The sequence below is a fragment of the Phalacrocorax carbo genome, chromosome 8, assembly GCF_963921805.1.
Source record: "Phalacrocorax carbo chromosome 8, bPhaCar2.1, whole genome shotgun sequence".
Classification (NCBI taxonomy): Eukaryota; Metazoa; Chordata; class Aves; order Suliformes; family Phalacrocoracidae; genus Phalacrocorax; species Phalacrocorax carbo.
The window spans coordinates 22,953,730-22,979,660 of NC_087520.1; the positions used below are offsets into that span (position 1 = coordinate 22,953,730).

Below are 25,931 nucleotides of genomic sequence, written 5' to 3' on the forward strand. Positions count from 1 at the left end.
AGTCATTATCCCACTCTACTCAGCCCTTGTCAGGCCACACCTGGAGTAGTGTGTACAGTTCTGGTCCCCTCTATACAAAAAAAAGATGTGGACAGGCTGGAAGGGGCCCAGAGAAGGGCCACCAAGATGATCAAAGTACTGGGAAGCCTGCCATATGAGGATAGGCTGGGAGAACTAGGTTTGTTCAGCCTTGAGAAAAGGAGGCTTAAGAGGGGATCTCATCACCATGTACCAGTACTTAACGGGTAGCTACAGAGAAGATGGAGACTCCCTTTTCACAAGGAGTCACATGGAGAGGACAAGGAGGAATGGACACAAGTTGCTCTTGGGGAGATTCTGATTGGACATGAGAAGAAAATTTTTCACAGTTATTACAGTCAACCATTGGAATAATCTCCCCAGGGAAGTGGCTGACTCAGCCACATTGGACACTTTCAAGAGACGGCTGGACAGGGTGCTGGGCCATCTTGTCGAGACTGCGCTCTTCCTAGAAAGGTTGGACTAGGTGAACCCTGAGGTCCCTTCCAACCTGGGATTCTGTGATTCTGTGATTCTGTGATTCTGTGAAGTGCAAACACCAAGCCACCAAGCGTGACTGTCTATCCTGCTCCATGAGTACTGCGCATAAGTACAAGCCTTACCTAGGTTGCCCTTAGCAAGTTGGATTCTCTACTCAGGATAATTTTCTACATCCCAATTAGGAGAGCAGCAAAACCAGGAAGATTGTTAACACGTCTCATCGAGCTCTCAGGGCCCAGGTTGGGTTTCCTGGGCTGGGACACAAGAATGAGTCAATTTTAACTGTAACCTCAGCACATCAGCTGGGGGGGGTGGTGGGGCAGAGCTGTCTGCAGATGCTAGACTAAAGGTTTCATCTTGCTTTTCTAGGTATATCCATTGCTGTCTTCACCCAGAGCCTCACTGAGTCAGGGCACACCTCAGCACCCCAAACAGTCACAGATCTGCAGCAAGAAGGTGCAAGAGCTCAGCAAAAACAAGACAGTGATAAAAAGAACTGTGAGCTCCATAATTTCCATGCTCCCCCTCCCTCATGGGCCTGCATTCATCTCCTCAGGGACTGGGGCTCAGCAAGACATTCTCTTCTGGTCAATGGCTCGATGTCCAAATAGAGACTGGTGACAAGCGGTGTCCCTCAGGGGTCCATACTGGGACCACTGCTGTTTAATATCTTCATTAATGACATAGACAATTATTTGTGTGCACCCTCAGCAAGTCTGCAGGTGACACCAAGCTGAGCTGTGCAGTTGACCTACCAGAAGAACAGGATGTCATCCAAAGAGACCTGGACAAGCTGGAGAGGTGGGCCTGTGAGAATCTCATGAGGTTCAACAAGGCCAAGTGCAGGGTCCTGCACCTGGGTCCTGGCAACTCCCCATATCAATACAGGCTGGGGGTGAAGGGATTGAGAGCAGCCCCATAGAGAAGGACTTGGGGGTACTGGTGGGTGAAAAGTTGGACATGAGTTGGCAATGTGCGCTTGCAGCCCAGAAAGCCAACCATATCCTGGGCTGCATCAAAAGAAGTGTTGCCAGCAGGTCAAGGGAGGGGATTCTGCTCCTCTGCTCAGACCCCAGCTGCAGTGCTGCATCCAGCTCTGGTATCCTCAGCACAAGAAGGACTATGGAACTGTTGGAGCAGGTCCACAAAAATGATCCAAGGACTGGAGCACCTCTCCTATGAGGACAGGCTGAGAGAGTTGGGGTTGTTCATCCTGGAGAAGAGAAGGCTGCAGGGAGACCTTACTGCAGCCTTTCAGTACTTAAAGGGGGACTATAGGAAGGATGGGGACAATCTCTTCAGCAAGGTCTGCTGTGAGAGTATGGGGGGTAACGGTTTTAAACTAAAGGAGGGTATATTTAGGCTGCATATAAGGAAGAATTTTATTTATTTTTACAATGAGGGTGGTGAAGTGCTGGAACGGGTTGCTGTTCCAGCTCGGCCATGGGGCTGAAAGATAGTGGAAGCCCCATCCGTAGAAACATTCAAGGCCATGTTGGACAGGGCTCTAAGCAGCGTGACCTAGTTGAAGATGTCTCTGCTCACTGCAGGGCAGTTGGACTAGATAGCCTCTAAAGGTCCCTTCCAACCCAAACCATTCTATGATTCTATGATTATATGACTGATTCTCCAGCAAGACCTTCTCCAGCAGGCAGTGCCTTCCCAGTCTTCCCAAATACAGTGCCTACAGAACTAAAGGTTAATGTCTTGTCTACTGCCGACTCCACAAGCTCCTCTCCTACCAGAGCCCCCTCCAGCTCTAAGACAACATTTCACAATGCTGTCTGCAAAGGAGAAAGGAGTGCAGGAAATTACAATGCTGTTAATAACACAGGGTGCCCCTTATTGTCAGGCAGTTACACCATGCATTACACAATATATAAAGCAAGACAGAGGCTGCAGAGTTTCTCAGCAGATCCCTGCTCCCTTGCAGCGAATCAGGGAAAAGCAAAAGGTGCTCAGGAGCACCTGCCTGATGTCCAGCCACTGAGGTCTTCCTCTCCTGACTTCTGCAGCACTGTGCAGCCTGCTGGGAACAGGCGACAAGCCTCCTGTGCAATGCTGGGAGAGGATGAGGCACAGGGCTGTCCTCAGATGGAGCATGGCAGCTGTAAACAGGCTCTACTTTGGGTGTCATGCTACTCTGCCCTCCCCAACATCTCCGAAAGTACGGCTTCAGATGCCAAGCAGAATCCTGCCCTCACCCTGCCTGTTAACAAGGAACTCCTCTGAGCAACAGAGACTTGTAGTGAGAGACGGATCCCCTGAGCCGAAGACTACACCCAGGAAATCTCTCTGCATGGGCTCCCTGGCAGATGGAGGAGCTGACACGGCTCGGTGGCACATGGATCCCCGTGCCAGGACCTCCCACCCAGAGCCCTCACTGAGCTGGGCCGGGCAAGCACCAGCCTGCGGCGCATCTCGGTGAAGCCATCAGCAGAAGCACGAGTGGAAAAGACTCTGGGGGTGCTGGTGGACACCAAGCTGCGAGGAGAACTCGTGGCGTCCTAGGCTGCGTCGGGCAGAGAATGGCCAGGAGGTGAAGGGGGTGTGTGTGTCCTGCCACTGGTGGGACCGCCCCTGGAGTCCTCGTGGTGCTGGGCTCCCCAGTACAAGGCAGACGGGGACATACTGGGGAGCCCGGGACGAGACAGAGGGACCACAGCGTCGCTCTCAGGAGAGGCTCGGGAGGAGCTCATCAATGCTATGACAACGGACCGCGCAGATCTGCTACTGGCTGCTGGCGCTGTCCGTCGGCCGAGGGCCCGCCCCCTTGCCCTGTCCGGCCTAGGGATAGGCCGCCCTCTGCTCGGGGGGGGAAACCGCTCCGAGCGCCGCCATTTTCGAAGACGCTACCCGACGAAGGGGTGGGGCTGCTTAGCCTGCGCTTGCGCGGGCTGGGCAGGGCAGGGCGTCGCCGCGCGCCGGGGCGGGAGCGAGCGGTCGGCCCCCGCGGGAGCGCGCCCGGCGGAAGGATGCGGTGGGGGGGGGCGAGGCGAGATGGGGCGGCGCCGGCAGCCCCCTTCGCCGGCCGGCGGCAGGTAAGGGCGGCCCGGGACCACCTGGCGGCGGCGGCGGCGGCGGCGGCAGCGCGGCCCTGTCCCAGGATTCTGGGCCGGGCGCGGTCAGGGTGGGTCTCAGCGGGGCTTCGTCCGTGTGAGCCGGTGCCCGGGGGTGAAGTGGGGGCCTGCCCCGCCCGGCCCCATGAGGGGAGGTGGGGTAGGGTGGGAGTCTGCCCGGTCCGCTCCCTTAGGGTGGGGGGAGGGGAGGGAGGAGGCCCGATCCGGTCCCGTCCTGTCCCGTGAGGTGAGGTGAGGTGAGGTGAGGTGAGGTGAGGTGAGGGCCTGCCCCATCCAGTTCCATGAGGGACCCACACACAAAGAGCAGCAGCCGAAGCCCTGCACCTCCGGTCAGCAGAGAGCACCGTAGGCCGTGCTAGAGGCATCCCTGGGGCTGCCATGGCCCTGCCACGAGCTTTACAGCACGGTGACAGCGTGAGGGCTGTTTGGGTTTCACGACTTTCCAGCTGTGCTGCCTCTGGGACAGCTCTCACCCCTGCCTTTGACCTCGGGCAGTACCTGCGGGGAGCGGTTGCGCATCCAGACCAGGAAGGACAGAGCGCTGCGCTGGCCTTGTCTCGAGGTGCGGTGGGAGTTTCTTGAGGTTTTGGACTCGTGGGTTATTGCACATCCTACTTGCACTGAATTAAAAGCATGTTCAGTAAAGAAAGCATGTCAGTCTTTTTGAGATCAACATGTGAACCATGTGCCTGTCAACCATTACATACAGAACATCAGGTATATCTGTACTGGGAGGCTGGATGAACAGTCTGACAGGAAAAAAATGGATTCATGTATGTGATGATGTCCAGCTTCTCAGGGTGGATGAGTGAAGTTCCCCCAGCTCTATTCCTGCAGAGACCTCGCTGGCTTCAAAAGTGATACCTGCAGTCTCTGCCAGCATTTCAGTCCCCTCTGCTGGAGTCCGTGCAGAACTGACAATCCTGGGGTAGCATCTGTTTTCACAGGAGGTCTCTGTAGTGTGTTAACATCACTGGTGCAACACTTCTAATGCAAAGTGAAAATCCGAGTAGTTCCTGTGTAGATTTTGTGAGAAATTCTTATGCAGCCTTAAGACCTATGAGGATGTCAAAACCAGTAACAACTTTATTACTTATATAGCCCTGTTAGTTGTCTTTGCTTTCTTTGCAAACCCACAGCAACAACCACCTAGATGAAAACAGTGCCCCTGTTGCTGGTGTGCTTGTCTGCCATATGTCTCACCTTCCTTGGAACCAAAATGGAACTTTTCAGGATGAGTTGGAGAAGCATGAATTGCTTTCTCCTTCTGCAGAGCCAGTGTTACACTGACCAGTGGCTTTTTGGACATGGGCTGTTATTCTTTTACTACCTTTAGCCATCTGTAATGGTCCACAACAGTTTCTGGGCACCGTAGTCCTTGACTGTAATATTTAGTTTTTGAGACTTCTGCCTTCTGAACTCCCTGACTACTTTAATGTGGCATTGAATTGGATCCTGTAGGAATCAGTGGGTTTTTTGTTGCATTGGGTCCCATAAATGCTTGTCACTATGTATCCCAGAAGAGTCAGACAGCTCCTTTCTATGACTGTAGGATGGGACTTCAAACATGCCATCAAATTAAGCAAAGAATGGAAATGTTTTGTGGCCATAAAAAGGAATTGCAGCTCACAGCAAGATTAAGAAGCTTTAAATGCCTCTGTTTGAAAATTTAAGTTTAGGGTGGTGATGTGCATTGATTATTTCATCTCCCTGAAAAGGAGATTGATTTGTATCTCCTGACATGCGAGATACCTGTTTCAATCTGGTTTTTACTTCCAGATAAAAGCCCCACCTTTTGGTGTTTCTGTTGGGAGGGTCCTCAGAAAAGTCTTCATGCGAGTGTTTGATCACCAGAGACATCAATGCATGAGGATTTTAATTTCCGAAAGATTGGTTTATAAAAGGCTTTTCATAATTTTTGTAACTAATTCAGTGAGGCTTTGGTATGTCTAATGTCCACAGTATCCTGTGGCAAGGCATTTCACAGCTTACCAAATTTTGATGCAAGGAACTACATCCTTTAGATTGTTTTGATCCTGCTTTCTCTGAGCTCCATGCAGGACTTGTTCCTGCACTGGGAGAAACAGTGAAAAATTGGTCTTTCTCCACCCTGAGCCACTCATGACTTTGTTACCTTCTGTGACATCCTTCTCAGTCATTTATTTTCCAGACTGAGGAATCTTTGCTTGCTTAGGTCATACTTATGTATATGTTGTACGCTTCTAATTACCTTTGTCTGTGTTGTTTCCCATCTTACCCCCCACCTCCCCCCCCACCCTTAGGGGAGAAGCATTAGAAATGCATGTAGAGCTCCAGAGAAACATTCTCTGGGGACTTTTGCAGTGGCACAGTGCTGTTCTTTTGGGGTCTCTGTTCAATCTTAGTAGATTGTTAATTACAGCTGCCTCCCTCCTCAGCTGCGGTCTCATTTTAATACAGGTTTTTTTTAGGTTGCTTCCCCAGGGTGGCCTAGGCTGGAATGTCTCATCTACCAGCACTTGAGTGTCTCTGAGGTGTGTGTGCAGGCGGATGAGGTACCAATATGTACTCCTCTTCAAAAGCTTCTGCTGAACCTCCCATTACAGTTCTACAGCTCTAGCTCTGCCTGTGCCACATACGCTCTGTGCCTTGCCCTGTGCAAGGGCTGTGTTTTTGCTGCACTTCAGCACCCCTACCCATCCCACTGTGACTTTCTTGAGAAACCAGGACTTCCCAGTTGGCAAACAACTGGAGAGGGAATAAGAGGCTGTGGGTGGCTCTCAGGTGAGGGAAGAGAATCATGCCTTCTGCTCAGTGCCACTTCTCCTTGCAGAACCAGTGGCTGCTGCAGTATTTGGAGGGTCTCAAGCTCCGCTGGGCCTTATAACTGTGCGAGCTGTGTCTCCATACCCAGAGAGCATGGCTGCCTTGCCAGAAGTGATTGCTGAGGCTGGGTTGGCCAACTGATTTGTACTAGTGGTGAGCTGGTGTCCTTAAGTTCTTGTATCATCAGTAGTTGGTCTGCATGGTAGTAAATCACTAGCTCTTGTGGATTTGTGCTGCTAGTGACACTGACACAGCAGCACGTTACGTTTTGGGTTTAAAAGTGAGTTTAAAATTAATTCCACCTAAGTGAGATTTTTAAAGAGGCAGTTGGACGGGAAACAGAAAAAAGTAAAACTTAAAATGAGCCAAGCACTACAGAAATCAGCTTATTTGAATAGCAGGAGTATCTTATTGCACATGTGAAGTGCTACAGTGTGCTCTGAAGAGCATTTTTGGAAAAGTCAACCTTTTCTAAACTTTTGTGTTGTGTAATTTTGACATTGTTGAGCGTGTCTCTGTGATCTGGTACAAGCAGGCACACACTCACCTTGTCTCTATTCCATGTTGCTTAGTTTATGTCCATTCAAAAGAAGATGATGCTCTTTTTACTGTAAGCAGATTTTCTTCTTCTAGCCCGTAAAGTGTCAGATATATATGTGTGGGGACTTGAACAGTTATACTTACTGCAAGACTATATTTTTGTTTGCATCATTTCCAGAAAACAAGCCTGAATACAAGCCATCCCTCCTGGCAGTAAATTACCCTTTTATGTAGAATAGTAAATATTTTCAAGATAATTTTGATACCACCCTTATTTGAGTGTTGGGTAAAAAACCCCTGAATTTTAATTAAAATTCAGATGAACTTTGTTCTTGCTTATAAAACTAGACCATGACTGTATCACTGCAAACCTAACATTGCAGAGAACAAGCAAAAAACATGCTGAATTAATTTGGTAAACATTTCTTATAGTGTGTTATCACGTCTGTAAATATTTGATTGTGTTTGCAAAATAAATACTCACAAGCGCTGCTGTTTCTTTTTCTGAGTTCGGTGTCTATACCACAGAAATAACTAGAAATTCAGTCGAGGTTGCAATTCTGTTATGCTGGTCAGTGTAGGCACCCCTGTACAAGGCGCTTGCACTGTGGGTAGTTTGACTTGTGTGCTGGTACTTGCCCTTGCTGTGTCAGTATTTGCTTTCACACATTATAACTTAGCACAGGTATTTTAGGATGGGGAGACATGTGACTCTTTCTGAAACAGATCATAAATTGCTTGTAGGGATTTTTTCCAAAGGAGTAGATCTGGTGTTGGTACCAGTTCTCTTTGCAACATGGTCTTTGCTTTTTCGTAATAAGCTTCTAAAGAAAATGGAATTTGTCATGTTTATAAAATTAAGTAAACTTTTCCTTTCTTAAAAAAAAAAACCAGAAGAGGTCCAGAGTGGGTGTAGTAGATAAAAATTCAAAAAGGCACAGAAGAAAAGCCAGATCATAGGTTGCTGCGGTTTTCCCAGATTGAGGAGACTTCTGACATCCTCCTTGAAGTTAGTGTTCAGGTGAATGTTAAAGGTAGTTCAGCCAGTTGTGGCCAGAAGCAGTTCTAAGACAAACTGGTAAGTAGGTGATCTGAAGGGATTAATTTTCCAGGAAATACTTAAAAGAACAAAAGAGTGTGACTTAACCAAATGTTTGTGTGCAGCAAGTATAATAATTGTGTACAAATCCCTGCATTCCTGGAGATTAAATGGCATAGGCAGAAAGAGATTTTTAACTGTCCCGAGTTAAGTAAAGCTTTTAACTACCCACACTGGGCATAGTGGAGCACACTTTTTCTTTCTAAAAGCAGTCTTCGATGTATTTTAATACTGACATTATGTCTTCCTGTAGCCTTCTCCTCCCCCGGCCAAACAAGCTCGGTGAATCCAGTTTTTCCCCACAGGACACATTTTCTAGATCTTCTCTGGAGTGACTTAACTTTTTGCCATAAAATTTTTAAGCTCCAAGTACTTGTTTTCCGTTTTTGTATTTAATTTGGAAGATTTATGTGCCCAAACACTTGCCTATTATTTCCAGCTATTTCAATCGGTCTAATAAAAGATATTACCTCATCTCACAATCCTTTGTCTCATTTAGAGACTTACATCATCACAAATACAGCAGTGCTGGTTTTACTGCCAATGTGAGAGGTTCTATGTCCTGTCTCCCTGATGCTTCCTGTCACTCCTGGTTTGTGCCTCACCATCTCTGGTTGTCCGGGCATGCTCGTGTGTGTTTCTGTACGTGCATCCTGAGTTTTGAAGCTCAGGAGATGCTCGTTACTTGTAAGGCTGCTTGCTTACCATTCTTCTCCAATAGGATTGACTCATCCCTTAATTCTGTAAGGATCGCAAGTTTTAGGGCATGGGTTTTTTTTGTGTGTGTGTGTGTGTTTTGTTTGTTTGTTTGTTTTTATGAGGCTCTGAAAATTTTGAATGCTGTAGGAGGGATAGAAGCTAGCACTCAGGCTAGATGCATTTGATGTCAAATATGCCTTTTGTTGATACTGACTCATAACTTTTCATGTTTTAGGAACTGTGGATGGAACGGAAAGCTGAGGATCTGAACATTTTATTGAAGGCCTATGTGTAGACCCTGATGCTTGAATTAATGCAGAATGAAAATGCTTCCTGGAGTGGGTGTGTTTGGAACTGGCAGCACCGCCCGAGTCCTGGTACCCTTGCTGAGAGCAGAAGGCTTCTCCGTTGAAGCACTTTGGGGGAAGACTGAAGAGGAGGCCAAACAGCTGGCAGAGGAAATGAACATTTCCTTCTACACAAGTCAGACTGACGATGTCTTGCTGCACCAGGACGTGGATTTGGTTTGCATCAATATCCCTCCACCACTAACTCGGCAAATTGCTGTGAAGGCTCTAGGTACCTTTTTATCTTTGGAGTTGGACCACAACTCCGTAGCTCATTGGCAGATTGAAATTTGAAGCTGTTATCCCAGCATGGTTCTGTTGCGCCAATGTGCAAATGTGATGTGAAAGGTTTTGTATGGAATTGGTAGCACCATCTGCAAGAAAGGTTACCTGGAATTTTTTGTAAAATTGCTATTTATAATTGCTTAGAGCTTTGCAAATTTTGAACCAATTGGGCTAAAATATCCTGAGTCATCTTCAGACTGCACTTATGGTGGGGAGGTTTTAATAAAAATGAGCTGTGTCAGAGATGATGATGAGAGGGTAAAATGTTTTTATACCCATTTAAAAACAAACAAACAACAAAAACCCCAAACCCAAACAATTTAAGTTGTTTAATTTCAAATCTTCCCACATTCTGCAATAGGAAACTGAGATTTGCCTGGGGTGGACGATTGTTCGGCTCTGCTTTCTGTTTTCCCCACAAATAAAACCAAACTTGAAAGTTAAAAGCCTTTGAAAAAAGCATTTGCCTGCACACAGTAGAATGTTGTGAGTTAGGACCTAAATTCTGTGCAGATGCCGCTTTCAGCCAGCGTGATGTGTCCCTGGCTGCTACCTGGAGCTCTCTTTGGACACCCACGTCCATAGCAGGCTGGTGTTGTCCTGCATGCAGACTTGCTGGAAGAATCCTTCCACCGGAGGCAGGAGGGCAGATGCTGGGGAGGAGGAGATGTTGGGGACAGCAGAAGGAATCCAGCAAGATGGGCTGGGTGAAGGTGTCTGGGAGAGGAGGGACGACAACCTGAACTGGTTGGACAGGGAGGTGGGAGCCAACTTCCCCAGGCCTCCTGACGTTTCTTAATTCTCCAGCATATGACTTTGTAGTGTTAATATTCTCTCACGTAGTACAGTGTGGGTGTGAGTTTGCATGTAATTCTGTAAATAACAAGTGTGATATTTTTACTGTGTGTACAGGAGATCCACATGAGTTAATTTCAGAAAGGGTAATATCTCAAACCATGTGAGCCACGATGGTTTCTTGTTCTTAGGCTCTTTGCTATACAGTAATTTGTTTTGGAAATAAATGACCCCCCACAAAAACATTTGCAATGCCACTTAGAGAAGCAGAGAGAGATTTCTGGATTTTTTTCTTTTTTACATTGTTAGATTTGTTTGTTTACTTTGACTACTGTCCTTTAAGTTTAAGGTATTCTGACTTCTGAATGTTTGACCTGTAGCTAGGAATTATCTCTTTAAATATGCTAAACATTTTTTTTTAAACACTTGTTAGGTAGTGTTTTGCTAGTTCTAATGGCTTTTGATGGTAAAGTGAGCTAAAAGGAGAGGATTAAACCTTCTCTGGTGAATTATTATCTGAAATGAACTGAGATTCTTTCTTCAAAGGCTGGGAACCTGTAAGGTGACATTACCCAGGGGAGAAAAGGGGGATAAAGCTGGTGCAGAAGTATAGAGGTGGTATGTATGCTTGACTGCAAGTATAGATAGGTGGAAAGCTGAAGCAGCTGGGGAAATGAGTGGATGAAGGAGTAAAGGGTGGCTTATTCTTCACTTCTGTCTTGAAACGTTCTGATCTGCAAACTGATGCAGGCATATGAGACCCAATATGATGCTGACCTTGTCATTCAGCTTTATAGGTTCATCTCAACAGTATTTATAGATGTGCCACCAAGTGTGCTGGACTTGAGGGGAGCCAATGTCACTCCAGTCTTCAAAAAGGGTCAAGAAGGAGGACCTGGGAAACTACAGGCTGGTCAGCCACACCTCTGTCCCTGGAAAGGTGACAGAACATTTCATCCTGGAGGTCATCTCCAGGCATGTAGAGGACAAGGTTATCAGAAGTAGTCAACATGGATTCACCAAGGGAAGATGATGCTTGACCAACCTGATAGCCTTCTGTGATGCCCTGACTGGCGGAGTCGATGAAGGGAAAGCAGTGGATGTTGTCTATCTCAACTTCAGCAAGGCATTCGACACTGTGTCCCATAGCATCCTCACAGGCAAGCTAAGGAAGCGTGGGTTGGATGAGTGGACAGTGAGGTGGATTGAGAACTAGCCAAATGGCAGAACTCAGAGGGTTGTGATCAATGGGGCAGAGTCTGGTTGGAGGCCTGTCACTAGTGGTGTTCCCCAGGGGTCTGTGCTGGGTCCAGTCCTGTTTAATATATTCATCAATGACCAGGATGATGGGATAGAGCGTAACCTCAGCAAGTTCACTGATGATACCAAGCTGGGAGGAGTGGCTGATACACCAGAAGGCTGTGCTGCCATCCAGCGAGACCTGGACAGGGTGGAGAGCTGCACCGAGGGGAACCTGATGAAATTCAACAAGAGCAAGTGTAAGGTCCTGCACCTGGGGAGGAACAACTCCATGCACCAGTACAGGTTGGGGTGACCTGCTGGAACGCATCTCTGTTGACAAGGGCCTGGGAGTGCTGGTGGACAGCAGGTTGGCCATGAGCCAGCACTGTGCCCTTGTGGCCAAGAAGGCCAATGGTATTCTGGGCTGCAATAAAAGGAGTGTGGCCAGCAGGTCGAGGGAGGTTATCCTCCCCCTCTACTCTGCCCTAGTGAGGCCACATCTGGAGTGCTGCTGGGCTCCCCAGTTAAGGAAGGACAGGGAACTACTGGAGAGAGTCCAGCGGAAAGCTACGAAGATGATCAGGGGACTGGAGTATCTTCCTTAAGAGGAAAGTCTGAGAGGCCTGGGTTCAGCCTGGAGAAGAGAAGACTGAGGGGGGATCTTATCAATGCTGATAAATACCAGAAGGGTGGATGTCAAGAGGATGGGGCTGGACTCTTTTCAGTGGTGCCTGATGACTGGACAAGGGGCAACAGGCACAAGTTGGAACACAGGAAGTTCCACCTAAACATGCGGAAAAACTTTACTGTGAGGGTGACAGAGCAGTGGAACAGGCTGCCCAGGGGGGTTGTAGAGTCTCTTTTGGAAATATTCAAAACCCGCCTGGACATGGTCCTGTGCACCCTGCTGTAGGTATATCTGCTCAAGCTCAGGGGTTGGATGAGGTGGTCTCCAGAGGTCCCTTCCAACCCCTGCCATTCTGTGACCTGTTTTAAGCCAGTGTTGGATGGATTGCTATGATTGAGCATTCTGAAGGAACGCAAAATCAGGGTAGGGCCAAAGATGGCAAGTATGTTTCCTCTGAAAGTTCAGATTGATACAGTGATGTTTATAATTGGAGAATTACTGGCTGAGAATTGTGTATAATAGGTTGGTATTGACTAGCTGAGTGGCTGGGTTTTAGGAGAGATCAGGTGTAAGTGCAGTGCTAATGGTCTTGTGTATTTTATTTTGTTGGGGTGGGTTGGTTTGGGGTTTTTTGAAGTGTTTACACTTTTATTACTTATTTGTATACTTTTTTATACTTTCATTATTTATTTTTTTTAAAAATGTGCTTACATTTTTATTTCTGGCAGAGAGGGGAGAGAGAGAGACAGTTTTTCCAGGTGGTGCAATTTACTTGCATAAGTTTCTTACTAACAGACATCCATAAATAAGCCTAGGTACAACTTTGGCGTGACAGGGGCAAAGCAGTAACACTGGATTGAGTTCATGAAGCAGACAGAATGGCTCAAAGTCCAGAGGATAATTCGAATTGATTGGTGTAATGGTATGGTTTATCTCCACAACGGGAAGCAAGAAGCTATCCTAAAATTTGTGCTTCTTTTGATCTCAGAGGACAGGAACTAAATTAATTTCACAAAATGTCTGTGTTGCTGTTCATGTCCCACAGTTACAGTGGATCCATCCTTGCATTAGGTGAGCACAGAGTGGAGTTACCGGCTGGAGTGGAATGTAAAAGATGGGATGTTTGTGTGTGAGGCGAAGTTCAGGGAGGCAGAACATGAGAAGTCCTCAGAGTAAAATTTCTTCAGGATGCTAAAGATAATGTTGCTGTATGTACTGCGCCCAGCCATCAAATGGATGGTTTGTGGAACCTTTTACTTGTCTCTCTTGGTTTATACTGGTTGTCTACATCATTTAAGACATCTTTGCAACATAGATTGTTTGACCCCCTGATTTTATGGAGTCCTGACAAATTATAGCATGTATATGTTAATTATGAAGGAAGAAGTCAGAAAGGGCTCTATCACTGCTTTGTGTTGTGACAAATCCAGATTTCCTGTTCTTGAAACAGGATGAACAAGTGTGATATGAGTGCTCTTTGCATATTGTGCTTCCCATCTGTACTAAGTATCATGAAGGTCTTTTCAAATGGTAGGCAAACAAGAAATGAAATAAAGTGTGTTTTGGAATGAACATTCATTCACTGGGAGGCTCCCAAAGCAAGTATGTCTGAAACAGCTGGTTATTTGAGAACACTCCTCAGACACTCCCAGCTTCTTACGGTGGACAAAACAATGGTCTGGTGTGCTTCAACAGTAACCACTTGTACATCTTCCTAGGTGCAACCTTAGGTATCTGACATGGTTCAGGGAAGAACTGGGGCTTCAGTTCAATAGATGTATTTCATGGGATAAATAGATTGAGTAGTTTGAGTCAACATCGTAACTCATGCAGATAGGGGCAAGGCTGGGAACTTCAGCTGCTTCTGGAAAGTGTTGGATGGGCAGCTGTGGCTATGACAGCAAGGCAAATAAACAACCACAGTGGTGAAGTGGTGGCTGCCATGGTGAGAAGGCTGTCCCAGCCCAACCCTCTCCTCACACTGCCTGGGCAGGCTGCCTGGCACATGGCCAGTCCCCTCCTGACTACGCTGCAGGGGCACCTCTGTGCATGACTGCCCCTGCTTGTCCCACCCGGACACAGGACAGCAGGACCTGTTGCTGTCAGGAGCCCTGGTGGGCTACCTCCTATTCCAGGCTAGTCAACAGGCCCCCCTGGGACATGAAGGACCTCCTTGATGGAGCGCTGGGCCAGGTGTGGTCTCAGTGTCCTCCTCATGGCCTGCCAGTATGTACCCAGCCTGAGGCAGAGAGGAGACCCCAGCTCACATGCATGTTGACTGAGGAGAGAGCCAATTCTTTAAGGTTTGGGCTGTACTTCTTCCATCTTTTTGTGAATGCTCCCCCTCCTGAGGCCCTATCGGGCTGCAGGGTCCCTTCCCCTTCCTCCTGCCCATGCTGGCACTCTCCCTACCAGGACAAAGGAGTGGGCTGGGGGGCCCAACTGCTGGGACCTGTTTCCATCCCCAGCTCCCATCACGGTTCTGGGCAGCATCCACCAGGTAGCATGAGAAAGCAGCAAGTTTTCTGTGCTTACATTTTATTAAACAGGACTGTAAAATACTTCCCATATGGCAAGTTTTGGATGTGGCATGGCTGAGGAGCTGCAGGGGAAGCCGAGGCCTCGTTGCTGATGGACAGTGTGGATCTGACTAGAGATGTAAGATTCATTTAGGATAAAATAGTCTAGTTTATTCTGCCGTCCAGTAAGTCTCAGTTTGCCTGTTTTTTCTTTGATTGCTTCCATAGGATGTGAACTCACTTTAAATCTGGTATTTCACTGGATGAAGCCGTGATTTGGCTATATTACATTAACGAGAGTTAATAGACCTCTTTTTAAACATTTAGTATATTTACTGAATCAGGAATTGGTTGGGAAACTCAGCAATTGGGCAAATTGCTTTTGCCCCTGAACATGGGAGTAGATGGTTTGTTTAAGGACTCCTGGCAATGGTGACCTTTTATTCTCTTTTCCCTCTCTCTTACTACAACAACCAGTTAAAACGCCATAAATAAGAATAGTTTCTTCTGTGTGCAGAGCTAGTAATGACTGTTCCAGGGTGCACCTGCCTGGAAATGCAATTGTGGAGAGGTGGTTTCTTGTGCGCTGGGAGCAGAGTAGCAGTTTGTTCAGGGTCAGGTCTGTTGGCTTGTCAGGTGCTTTGGCCAGGGGCATGTAAGGCAGCCTGTGCAGCCGTTCTGCATGTAGGGCAGTGCTCAGCGCTGCTTTTCTGGGGAATGCTGAAGCCTGAAGCCATTCAGGGTTAATTACAGTCATGAGCAGTGTAAGAGCTGGTAGAGAGCTACATGCCTTCACACTGCTTAGCCAGTTGCATTAGCCATGTCCTTTCACATTCAGCAATAATGAACGCAGCATTGAGAGCAAGAAACACTTCCCAAGGAACCATCGTTGCAGATTAAAAGAGCCCATGGGGGCTTGGAGCTGGTCACTTTGAGGTGGGCTGGCAGAAAAATGTCCATCTTCCAGGATGTGAAGCAGCAGTGGCTGTCACAAGCCAGGGCAGACAGCCTGTTTCCTGGATAAGGATAAAATGAAGTTAAGTTCTAGGGAGGAAGATTGACTCTTTCTCTCTCTAGCATCCTAGGAGCACTTCAGTGGAGTGATAGTCTGCAGAAGCTAATGTGCTCCCGGCAGACAGCGTTTGTTCTGAGGTATGCATAGAGAAGACCATGAGGCATGTTGCTAGGACAGCCCGCACAAGCAGCGGAGCTGTTGCTGTCCTGACTTGCTACCTCTGAGGTGGGGAAACCCAACTCCACAGCTCTATCTCCTTCCTTCCAGGCATGCAACCCTTTCTGTAGGCTCAGACCCACTCGTGAGCTGATTTAACCCCCCTGCTTGGAAAGAGGTTGCTTTGTTTTCTAAACTGGGCCCAGCTGGTGAGCTGAACTGGCTCACAGAGGGCTCCAAGGAGCACCAGAGCCCCGTGGTGGCTCTCATGTCTCCTAGCTGGTGGGGGCCTCAACAGAAAATTTTGCAGCGGGGATTTAAGAGAACAATATGGTACAAAGTTCAGGTTTTTCATTATCAAAATAACAGTAGCAAGACAAGGGTTGTAAGTTGCTGTGCCTTGGAAAACAGAAGGTATGGACATTATGTTGGTAAGGGATCTCATAGCCATCTCTAGCTTGGCCCTTGGCTTTGCTGCATGGCCGTCTCGGTGAGCCTGGGGACAGTCCTACTGAGGGCAACCAGAGGATTATCCCACAGATGTTATGGTGTACCCAGGTCTCCATCCTGGCACTCTGGCGGCACTGGATGGACTGTGCTGAGCTGTCAGTGCGCTGTGCTGCGTGCCATCCCAAAAAAAGGCATCAGTCAGTTTTAGCTCCTCAAGTGGCTCAGCCTACGCTGGCAAAAAGAGCACAGTACTGATGCAAGGATGAGGGTGGGCGCGTGGGTGGCAGAACAATGGCAGCCTGGTGTGATGATAAACCACCTGGTGTGAAATGGCTGTCACTGGGTGGTGGAGGGGAGGGTCTCCTTTGGCTCAGCCCTCTCTGCTCTTGGTCCCCCACTACAGGGACCCAGCCCCTTTTGTGTGGACCCTGCCAGGTTCCCTGAAGTGCCAACTTGGGGGAATAACTTGCCAGAAAGTGAGCCAAGATGAGTGAATAGTTCCATGCTGGGTTTGTACCCTGAGACAGCTCCTGTGCTGCCAAATACATGGTGGAGGGTGGCAGGGTTGTGCAAGGGGGAGAGCTGTGCCCCGTATGTACATGGATTGAGAGTTGCTTTACTTCCTGAGAACTTTGAGAACCATGGTCTGCTTAGGATGCTTTTGCTTTTTCTTTTTGCTTGTCTTTTACTGTAACCTGGTTTGAGATAAGTGCCATTTAAACAAGAAGGCAGGTAAACCAGGTGCTGAAGCACCTCGGAATGCTCAAGCGTCTCGAGATGCCTCAGCTACCCCTGCAGAATATTGAACAGAGCATTGTATCGTCTCAGCAACAGCGTTGGGGGTGGGAGAGTCAGAAATAGCCCCTGAAAGAGGGGATTACCAGTGGGGTAGCCAGGGTATTTCTGGGGAGTTGGTTCATTAAAGCTTCTGTTGACTCACAACTATTTAGTTGATTTCTTTGGACAAGACCAACAAAAATTGTAGTCTTGTTATTTTCTGACTGGATTTTGCTTGTGTCGATTAGAAATGTAGGTTCTGAGTTCTGTAGTTGTCCCCTGGCTGAGTTGGGCACGGTGATGTGTCACTGGAGCTCAGTGGCCCCTGGACTGCTGGGACGGTTCCCAAAAGGCTTGCACAGTGCAGCCAGGAGGTGGAGTGCTGAGAGCAGGAACTGCAGTGTGGGATCTGGCTTCCCCTCGTGCGAGAGAGACCAGTTGAAGTGCTTGTGCTGGTATCTTCTCAACAGGGAGTCAATTAAAATCTGTCCTGAGCAGGGACCACAGTCTGCTGCTGGGTAAGGGGAAGCTCTCAGAGGGGTGCCTACCACCATGTGGCGGTTATTGCAATTCTTAGGCAGAAACTGGTACAGCGTGACTGACCTTCAGATCTGACATCACCAGTTAATGTCTGGAGACTTATAGGTATACCCCTGGTTGTTACACTGAAAAATGTTTAGATTTTTAGCATTTTATCAGAACAGATGTATATGGAAAAGTTAAGCCATACCATGAGAAAAGGGTGAAGGCGGGGGAGGAAGAGGGAATACCAGCAAAGCACCGAATATAGGAATTTGGTTGAAGCTTGCACTGGGACACTCTTCTATTACTCTATTTCTGCTTTAAAGTTAAAAAAAATGAAATATTGACTGCCCATGTGGATTCAGGCTGAGCACAGGACACAGTCACCTCTGCAGTCTAATTGCATGAGTAGGCTGTACGTGCAGACCGAACTGGTTTGCTTTCCAGTTAGCAATGCTTTTAAAACAATCCACCCACCAAAATATTTTTCTAATTTTTGTGTTTTTCTATGCAGGCCACTAAGTATCTTTTATGTCCCATTTCTATTAATTTATTTAAAATAATGAATTCACAGCGGTGGTGAAATACAAAGTGAAAATCAAATCTCCCCCTTGCTCATCTCTTCACTGCACAGTAGGTGATGGTATTTTTCCTCTGGCTGTACAAGCATTCAAATAATTTTATAGCTATAGCATGCAAATTGTGTTTTGTTTTAATGCCGTGTGATGCCATTTGGCCATTTATGTTTCTTGATGTAAAAATCCTCTCTTTATTTGGAGCCTCTCTCTGTGGGAGTTTGTCAGCTCTGCAGCCGGAGCATCTTGCAAGTAGCTTTGAGTCTTGCCACACTTGGCTTTCCTATTTTAGTTCGAAGATCTTTGCCTTTGAAATTGCAGCAGGAAAGCCTGACTCTTAAACACCCTTTTTTTACAGCTTTTGGGGCATCTGAGTATGTATCGCTTTTTCGTTTGTGCTGCAGGAATAGGGAAGAACGTGATCTGTGAGAAAGCTGCTACTTCTGTGGATGCCTTCAGGATGGTCACAGCTGCCAGGTATTACCCCAAGCTGATGAGCATTGTTGGCAATGTTCTCCGTTTCTTGCCCGCTTTTGTGAAGATGAAGCAGTTGATAGAAGAACACTACGTGGGCAACGTGATGATCTGCGATGTACGAGTTTATGGCGGAAGCTTGCTCAGCCACAGGTACAACTGGATCTGTGATGAGCTGATGGGAGGAGGTGGTCTGCACACAATGGGAACCTACATTATCGACCTCTTAACTCACCTCATCAGCAGGAAAGCAGAGAAAGTCCATGGTTTGCTCAAGACTTTTGTGAAGCAGAACACAGCTATTAGCGGGATCCGCCATGTCACTAGTGATGACTTCTGCTTTTTCCAGATGGTAATGAGTGAGGGTGTCTGTTGCACTGTGACTCTCAACTTCAACATGCCTGGATCATTCATCCATGAAGTAATGGTTGTTGGGTCTACTGGTCGCCTCATAGCTCGTGGGACAGACTTGTATGGGCAGAAAAACACCGCGCTCCAAGAAGAACTACTGTTTACAGACTCTCTGACTGTCAACAAGGGCCTTTTGGATAAGGGGTTTAAAGACATCCCGCTGCTTTACCTAAAAGGAATGGTGTACATGGTGCAAGCACTGCGGCAGTCTTTCCAAGACCAGGAAGACCGTCGGACATGGGATCATAAACCTGTTGCTATGGCAGCCTCTTTTGAAGATGGTCTATACATGCAGAGTGTTGTGGAGGCCATCAAGAAATCCAGCAGGTCAGGGGAGTGGGAGGCTGTGGAAGTGATGACTGAGGAACCAGATGCCAATCAAAACCTCTGCGAGGCACTTCAAAGAAATAACTTATGAATATTCCTGCTTTGGAAGATGGAACAATTAACACTGCTGGCTGTAATGTAAAAACACTCTCTGTTTTATAAGATATGTAGATTCTTATTTAATAACCCGAGTTCCTTGGTTTTTTTGAAATGTGTAAAATATGTCATGTTCTGATAGAAACTGTTCTGATTGCATTGTTTAAAGAGTTTTAAAAGTTTCCGTTTTTGCAAATGTTTAATTTTTGTCTTGGAGACTGGTAGGAAAACTTGAATTGCCCTTTGCACTTGCAGTAGCTGAAGTGAAGCATGGGATCTCTGCCGTTGCATGGCTTGGAAACAGGGCACACCCCCTGTTGCACAGGTTGCTTATTTTAACAATTTTAACATGAGAGCGTGTAGAGCAAGATCAGGGAGTATCTGTTGTTCAGATGCCTTTTCCTTCTCTCTTGGAGACTGATTAAGTTTTACTCCTCAGTTTGTAAAATTTTATAAATGAGTTTAGTGATCTAACAGGTCTCTAAACTCCTACAGGACAAAAAGTAGAAGGAACAGATTACAGTTTGTAACACAAGATCAGCCTTTTGGCTCCCTGCACATGGCAAATGTATTTCAAATTAATTTGACCTAGTATGTTATTTACATGATGCTACGAATTCTCTGTAGACAGTGTCTTGGCAGGAGAATCTTCAGGAAGTCTGTGATGATATGTGCTATTCTTCCATATTGGTAGACATTATTCCTTCTACTCAAGAGGCTGCCTGCATCCAGCAGCTTTTTACCATACACTCTGTGTCCAGCGGTTGTGTTTACTGCCCGGCAGCACTGGTGCCATGCCTGCGGGGCCACGTTCTCATTTTTGTGACTGTTAATAAATGCCTCCCAGGGTCACAGGATTTCCATGGTGTTGTAGGTAATGAAGTTGTACAGCATTAACCATCCAGGGACCTGAAGATGGAAATAAGGAGGTATTTCCTACCTTTTACGGCTCTCTTAATCTGCTGGCTGGTTAATTGTCACACTACACACATCCTGGTAGTTGAGAGAATGGGGACTGAACTGTCATGGGTAAGTCTGCTCTTAAACACTGGATATTAACCCTCTGGCCCTGCACCTCCTCACGCCTTCCTGCAGCTTGTAGCCAGTGGAGATGTCTGTTGGCAGATCATGGGTGGAAGTTCAGTTCATCTGAGAAACATTTCTCTCTGAGGCAGGTATGCGGAAGCGATAGTCTGATTTTACTACATTTATTTTGTGTACTTGAAAGCTTTTTTTTTTAATGTATTGTAAATCTGTGTGTTTATGTATATTAACATTCAAACTGCTGTTTCATAAGCTGGTCCTTCCTGAAAAGTATCTTGTTTTTTACAGAAATAAAAAGTTGTGTTTGTTTAAGGGCATTCTTTATGCAGCTGTGTGCTTGTGTTTGATTGCTCAAGCTGCAACCATCCTGATCAATGTGAACAGGAGACTTAAAGCTGGGGCTCAGTACCTGTTGAGTCCGTCCCTACTTCTGTGCTCTTGTGCTGCCAGCTGGGCAGCTTGGGTGTGGAAAAAGTAGGAGATAGCTCTCTGCTATCCTAGCAAGTGTCATCCATTTATCACCAAGGGAAAGTAAGTCCCACCAGAAGATCTATTTCCCACCTCTTTGCTGTATCCCTCGGTCTACAGCAGTTGAGTACCTGATTTTGGAGATCCTTTTACCTATCTTGGACTTACCATGTCAACTTTTATGATTAACAGGATCTTTATTTTTCTGCCTGACTCCTCACAGAAATTGCTGGAAGGCACCAACTAAGAAGCAAAACCCCCATAGTGTTGATGGGACCACTTTGCTCCTTATGTAAATCAGGTATTTACTTTACCTTTGGGTATTTACTTCCAACACGTTAAAACTCCTGACAGAAATAAGTCTACTGCCAGGCTGTTTTAAAGGGTAGGAACGAGGCTGCTTCTGTGCCCTGTGCGATCTCATCTCTACTGTGAGCTGGGTGAAAAAAGCAAATAGTTGCAATATATTCTGTTCCCAGCTATAACAGGTGGAGCAGTGAATGCTGCATGTCTGCAAACCTTCCGTTACAGGTAGAGGACTAGTGTTCTTGCCATAGCTCTGAACATGTCTGTGATGTCTATGTGCTATGTAAAGCAGGTGACATAATGTCTCCTGACCTTGCTTGGAAGTCGCTGCTTTCATTCAAACAGAACAGCTCTGGCTTATTTCATGCCAGTTTTGGGTCTGTTTTGAAGCTGTCCTCCTTGAACCGAGAACCTTCCTTTGTGCCTTTGTCAGTATGTTTGTACTGGGCAGAAAATCCTAAAGTACAACTCCTCCTACAGGAGTAGAAGGAAGCACACCCATCTCCAGATAGACCCAGGTGATCCCAGTGGTGGGAGGAGGGTGCCAAGACACCTGGGTGAGCAGGAGACCTGACCGCAGAAGCGTACAGAGGTGAAATGGGCTTCCCATAGGCTGGCTGCTGCCTCCAGCTGCCCCACGCAGGCTGAGCGGGATGGTGGCCAAAGGAGCACTCCTGGATGAGGCGGATCCCTGTGGTGAGGTCTAGATTCCCCCATGCAATCCCTGTTTACCTAACGCAGGTGCAGTGGAAGCACCTCCTGGTTAGCACTGCTCACAGAGGGAGACCAGGCCATGCTCTGCTGCAGAAAGGCAGCACCGCACCGTCCCCTCCTGTGTCCTGTGTGGGGTGATCTCCAGCAGCAAGGCTCAAGGCTGGTCCCCAGACTCCTACTTTTCACACATGAGGAAGGAATGACAGCACATGCATCCTAAGGCCATTTGATGTGCAGATATATTTTATAATGAAAAATGCCTTTTTTTTTTTTTTTTTAAGGCAAATCAGGTCCTCTGCTACCAGGAAAGAAACCCAATAAACCCACAGCTGTTTGTATGGGCCAGGTGATGATCACTACCCTGCAGGTCTGGCTGTAGTAGCCAAACAGGAAGCAGAAAGCTGTGTGGCTATTTATACTGAGGGAAGAGGGGTGGCACCAGGTGAGCTGTGTATCTGAGCATCCTATCAATATCAGCCTGCATGGATATGTCACCCACTCCTGAGGCTGGAATCTCTGGAGTGCTGCTGGCCCAGGTACCTGCAAGAGGAGTAAGTGCATCAACAGCCCAGCCACCTCCTTGGAGACAGGCTGAGTGTTTGTACCAGCAGGATGCCACGTCCCAGTGATGTGGGTGGGATGGCCACTCTTTCTCTCCAGAGTGACCTCCTGCTTGGAGCCAGCCTGTTGCCAGCTGCAGCTCAGGCTGGCCATGGCTGTGTCCCACCAAGTCTTGGAAAACAACTCTAGTCTGGAGGCTGCAAAGTCAACTGAAGATTGCTGTCCTAGAGGAAAGGGTCCTGCTCGATTTGGCTGGGCCATCTCAGAGCTTCAAGAGAAAGGCGAAGCTGCTGCAAATGGTGACCCACAGATATCCAGGCTACTTCTCTAAAAGCAAGGGTGGAAGAAACAGGATAAGGTGACTAAACCTTGTACAGGCGGGCCAAAGCGTCCATTTCGGGGGGGGATGAGATACAGGGACCAGCCATTTTTGGTCACTGGCAGGGCAAGGCCAGCTCCCTGGGGAACAAAGGAGCTGGGTAAACCTTGTTGGATCTCACCCTCCAACTGTGGAGCAGTTGCCCTCCCAGGGGCTGCAGGGACCTGGTTTGGCTGTGCCAGCCCTGGGACTTCATCTTCTTCTGCTGATGGGTGCATCAGCTCTGGCATGTCGAAGTTGATGTACTGGTACAAGGGTCGTAGGCGTGGCAGCTGTCCTGGAGAGGTACAAGAAGAGCCTGACGTGGACAACCCCTTCCCTGCCAGGGCTGTGCTGTAGCTCACAGGCTGCAGCAGCCCTGGGAGGTGAGGAAGAATATTATTCCTGCCATGAGAGGAACGAGGCAATGAAGGGGCAGGCAGATGCCCTTAAGCTGAGGCTGCCTGGTGGGAAAAAAGCCAGGGGTACATGGCCATGTCCCAGAGCTAAAACAGCAGCTAGAGGGAAGAGCCAGGGTGAGCCTGCCTGGGCATCACGGTGCCCTGCTGAAAACTCACCATTGGCAGAGCCCCTGTCATCACCTGACCCACGGGGATGCTGCCAGGTCTGGGAGAAGCCAAAGGGCTGGGGACCACCCTGTTGCATTATGGATCCAGCCTTATACCAGCATCATTCCTGAGACACGTCAGCTCCAGCACACGCACGCCTGCCCAGCTCAGCTTGTGGGGCAGGAGCCACCAGTTTTGCTTACCCAGTCTGTCCTGGGACATGGCCCCTCCGGGGTGGCACTGACTCCTCACAGGTCTCTTTTTCTTCCTTTTCCTCTGCTCTTTGGCAGAGAGGCCAGCATCGCCTCTGAGGGTGCCCGGCTCCTCAGTGGTGGGATGCGCCCTCTGGAAATCAGGATGCTGCAACAGGAGCACTTGCGAGTTGACCCTACAGGACAGAAACCAGCTGCAGGGCATGGCCAGCGAGGGCTATGGCTGTGGTGGGCAATGGAGCCCTGTGGCACATCGGGTGGGGCTCCATGCCCTGGTACAGGAGCAGTGTCCAAGCGCAGCCCCCCTTGCTTCTTGGTCTGTGCCTGTGCTATGGTGCAGCTGTGCCTGGGGCTGGCTGACATCTCGCTGCTCCTGTCCTGACCATGCTGGCTCAGCTCTGTAGCTGCACCTGGGCATGGCCAGTAGTTGCTTTGGCTGATGGGTTGCTCCAGGCTACTGTGTTGCCATAGGTGCTGTTTCCCTTTCCACCACGAGCCCTGTGACAATCTGGGCTTCTCCCTGTCCATGCTTCTCTGGTTTATTTGCTCTTTTAAACTCAAAGCAACTCTCAAAATTACTACAAACTGAGCTCCTTGATTCTCAACAAAATAAAACCAGAACACTGTCCAGCCACAGATCCTGGATACCAGTATCTTCCATCCCACACTCCTCCCTTCCTCCCAACCTTGTTTCACCCTCATGCAGTGCAGCCCACCTGGGGCAGACCCAGGCCTTGCTGGTGGCTGCTCCTTGCGTGGTGATCCTGGCTGCACTGCAGCATGAAGTTGGCTTGTGAAGGAGAGGTAGCAACTTACTTTTCCCCCTTGAGTTTGAAACCGTAGGCTAGCAGCCAGACCTGTAGTGCCGCAACACAGCTGAGATCCGCCAGCTCTGGGAAGAGCTCTTTGTTCTTCCCCATCTCCTCCTCATACAGCTCGGCATGGACAAGGACACCTTGCCCATCCTCGGACCACTGCAGCAGGCATGGGGGACAGCACCGATGAGCAATGTTCCTATCCTGCCAGTCCTTGCACCCTCTTCCCTCACACACTGGTGTGGATGACCCTGCCACTGGGGCTTGGACGCTTTGCTGGTCATAAATAACCACCTGGATTTTGGGTTTTACACCTAACGTGGCCCCAAGGTTTTGGAGGTGAGCCTGGCCAGCTGGTGAGCAGGAGTTAAGCTGTGCAGCATTTATCAATGATGGGTGGGAGCACAGGGCTGGATGGTCCCACAAGTTCCACTGGCTCTCCTGGAGCTCTGGCTGCCCCATCACCCACGGTGGCACTGCCAGCCTCTGAGCAGCAGCTGGGGACACCCTGGAGCATGTCACCAGGATGGAAAACCACTCTGCAAAGAATTGTCTGGAAGTTATTTGGCTGCCTTTTCATGTAGATGCTCGCAGATAACTATTTAGGGTCATTTATTCTCAGTTTGAGAAAGGCGTGGGAGTAACATCATGCCTTTTGTTTCTGGCGAGCAGGCCCAGGCCCAGGGACATCCACCCTCTGCAGTAAGGAGTTTTTCCCATTCCTTCCCCCTCCTCAACTTTTGGCACGCATTGGGATCCTGTGTTTGCACCCAAGGCCCACACAGGGGCAAGGGCCATGCAGGTGGCACCCAGGAACAAAGCCTGTGCTCATCTCAACTCCCATGTCCAACACAGCATCACCCTTCACCTCCAAAGCTTTGATGTTGGGGTTCTCCAGGGCTGCAGACAGCTGAGCAAGGACATGCCCAGGCTTGCGGCCACCATGCTGCCACTCCTCAGGGCTCCTCACCAGGGCAGGAGGCTCCGGCACCAGGGCTGACATGGCAGCTGCTCTAGGCCACCAGCGGGGTCTGTGTGCAGACAACATCTCCATGAGTGTTTGGTTTGGTATGGGGGCTCACCCCAATGCACGGTGCTCTGCCAGGCTGCAGTGAGTCCCCTCTGCAGGGACATGGGCACTGGCCGCCTCTCCCTGCTGAGCTGCTGGGGCAGCAGTTCCCCTCCCAGCCCTGAGTCTGGGTGGTGGCTTTGAGGGGGCTCAGCTCTTGCCAGCACAAGGCTTCCGTGAGCTGCTCCAAAGCAGCCATCCCTAGGAGCTCTCCTAATGCACCTGGGGATGCAAGGAGGTGAAAACCTCCCAGGGCTGAGCTCAGCTATTAGTCCCCTACCTCCATCACCCCACTTGTTCAGTAAACCTGTAACTGACTCCCTCCGCACCCGCCCTGAGCTGCCAGAAGACCCTGCTGGCCCCAGCACACCTTGCACCTCTGCCTCATACCTCCTTCAGGCCAACTATTGGCACCCAGCCCCTGGCCAAAGCCTTGGCATTGCCTCCCCTTCCA

The 25,931-nt window shown here is 48.5% G+C and overlaps 1 protein-coding gene across 1 annotated transcript; it reads left to right on the forward strand.

The window, feature by feature from the left end:
* Positions 1-3,394: 3,394 nt before the first annotated feature.
* GFOD2 (Gfo/Idh/MocA-like oxidoreductase domain containing 2) lies at positions 3,395-20,722 on the forward strand. The gene is made up of 3 exons (XM_064459093.1): positions 3,395-3,560; positions 8,978-9,321; positions 18,458-20,722. The coding sequence occupies exons 2-3, from the start codon at positions 9,063-9,065 to the stop codon at positions 19,354-19,356; spliced, it is 1,158 nt and encodes a 385-aa protein (XP_064315163.1). The 5' UTR covers positions 3,395-3,560; positions 8,978-9,062; the 3' UTR covers positions 19,357-20,722.
* The last annotated feature ends 5,209 nt before the right edge of the window (positions 20,723-25,931 follow it).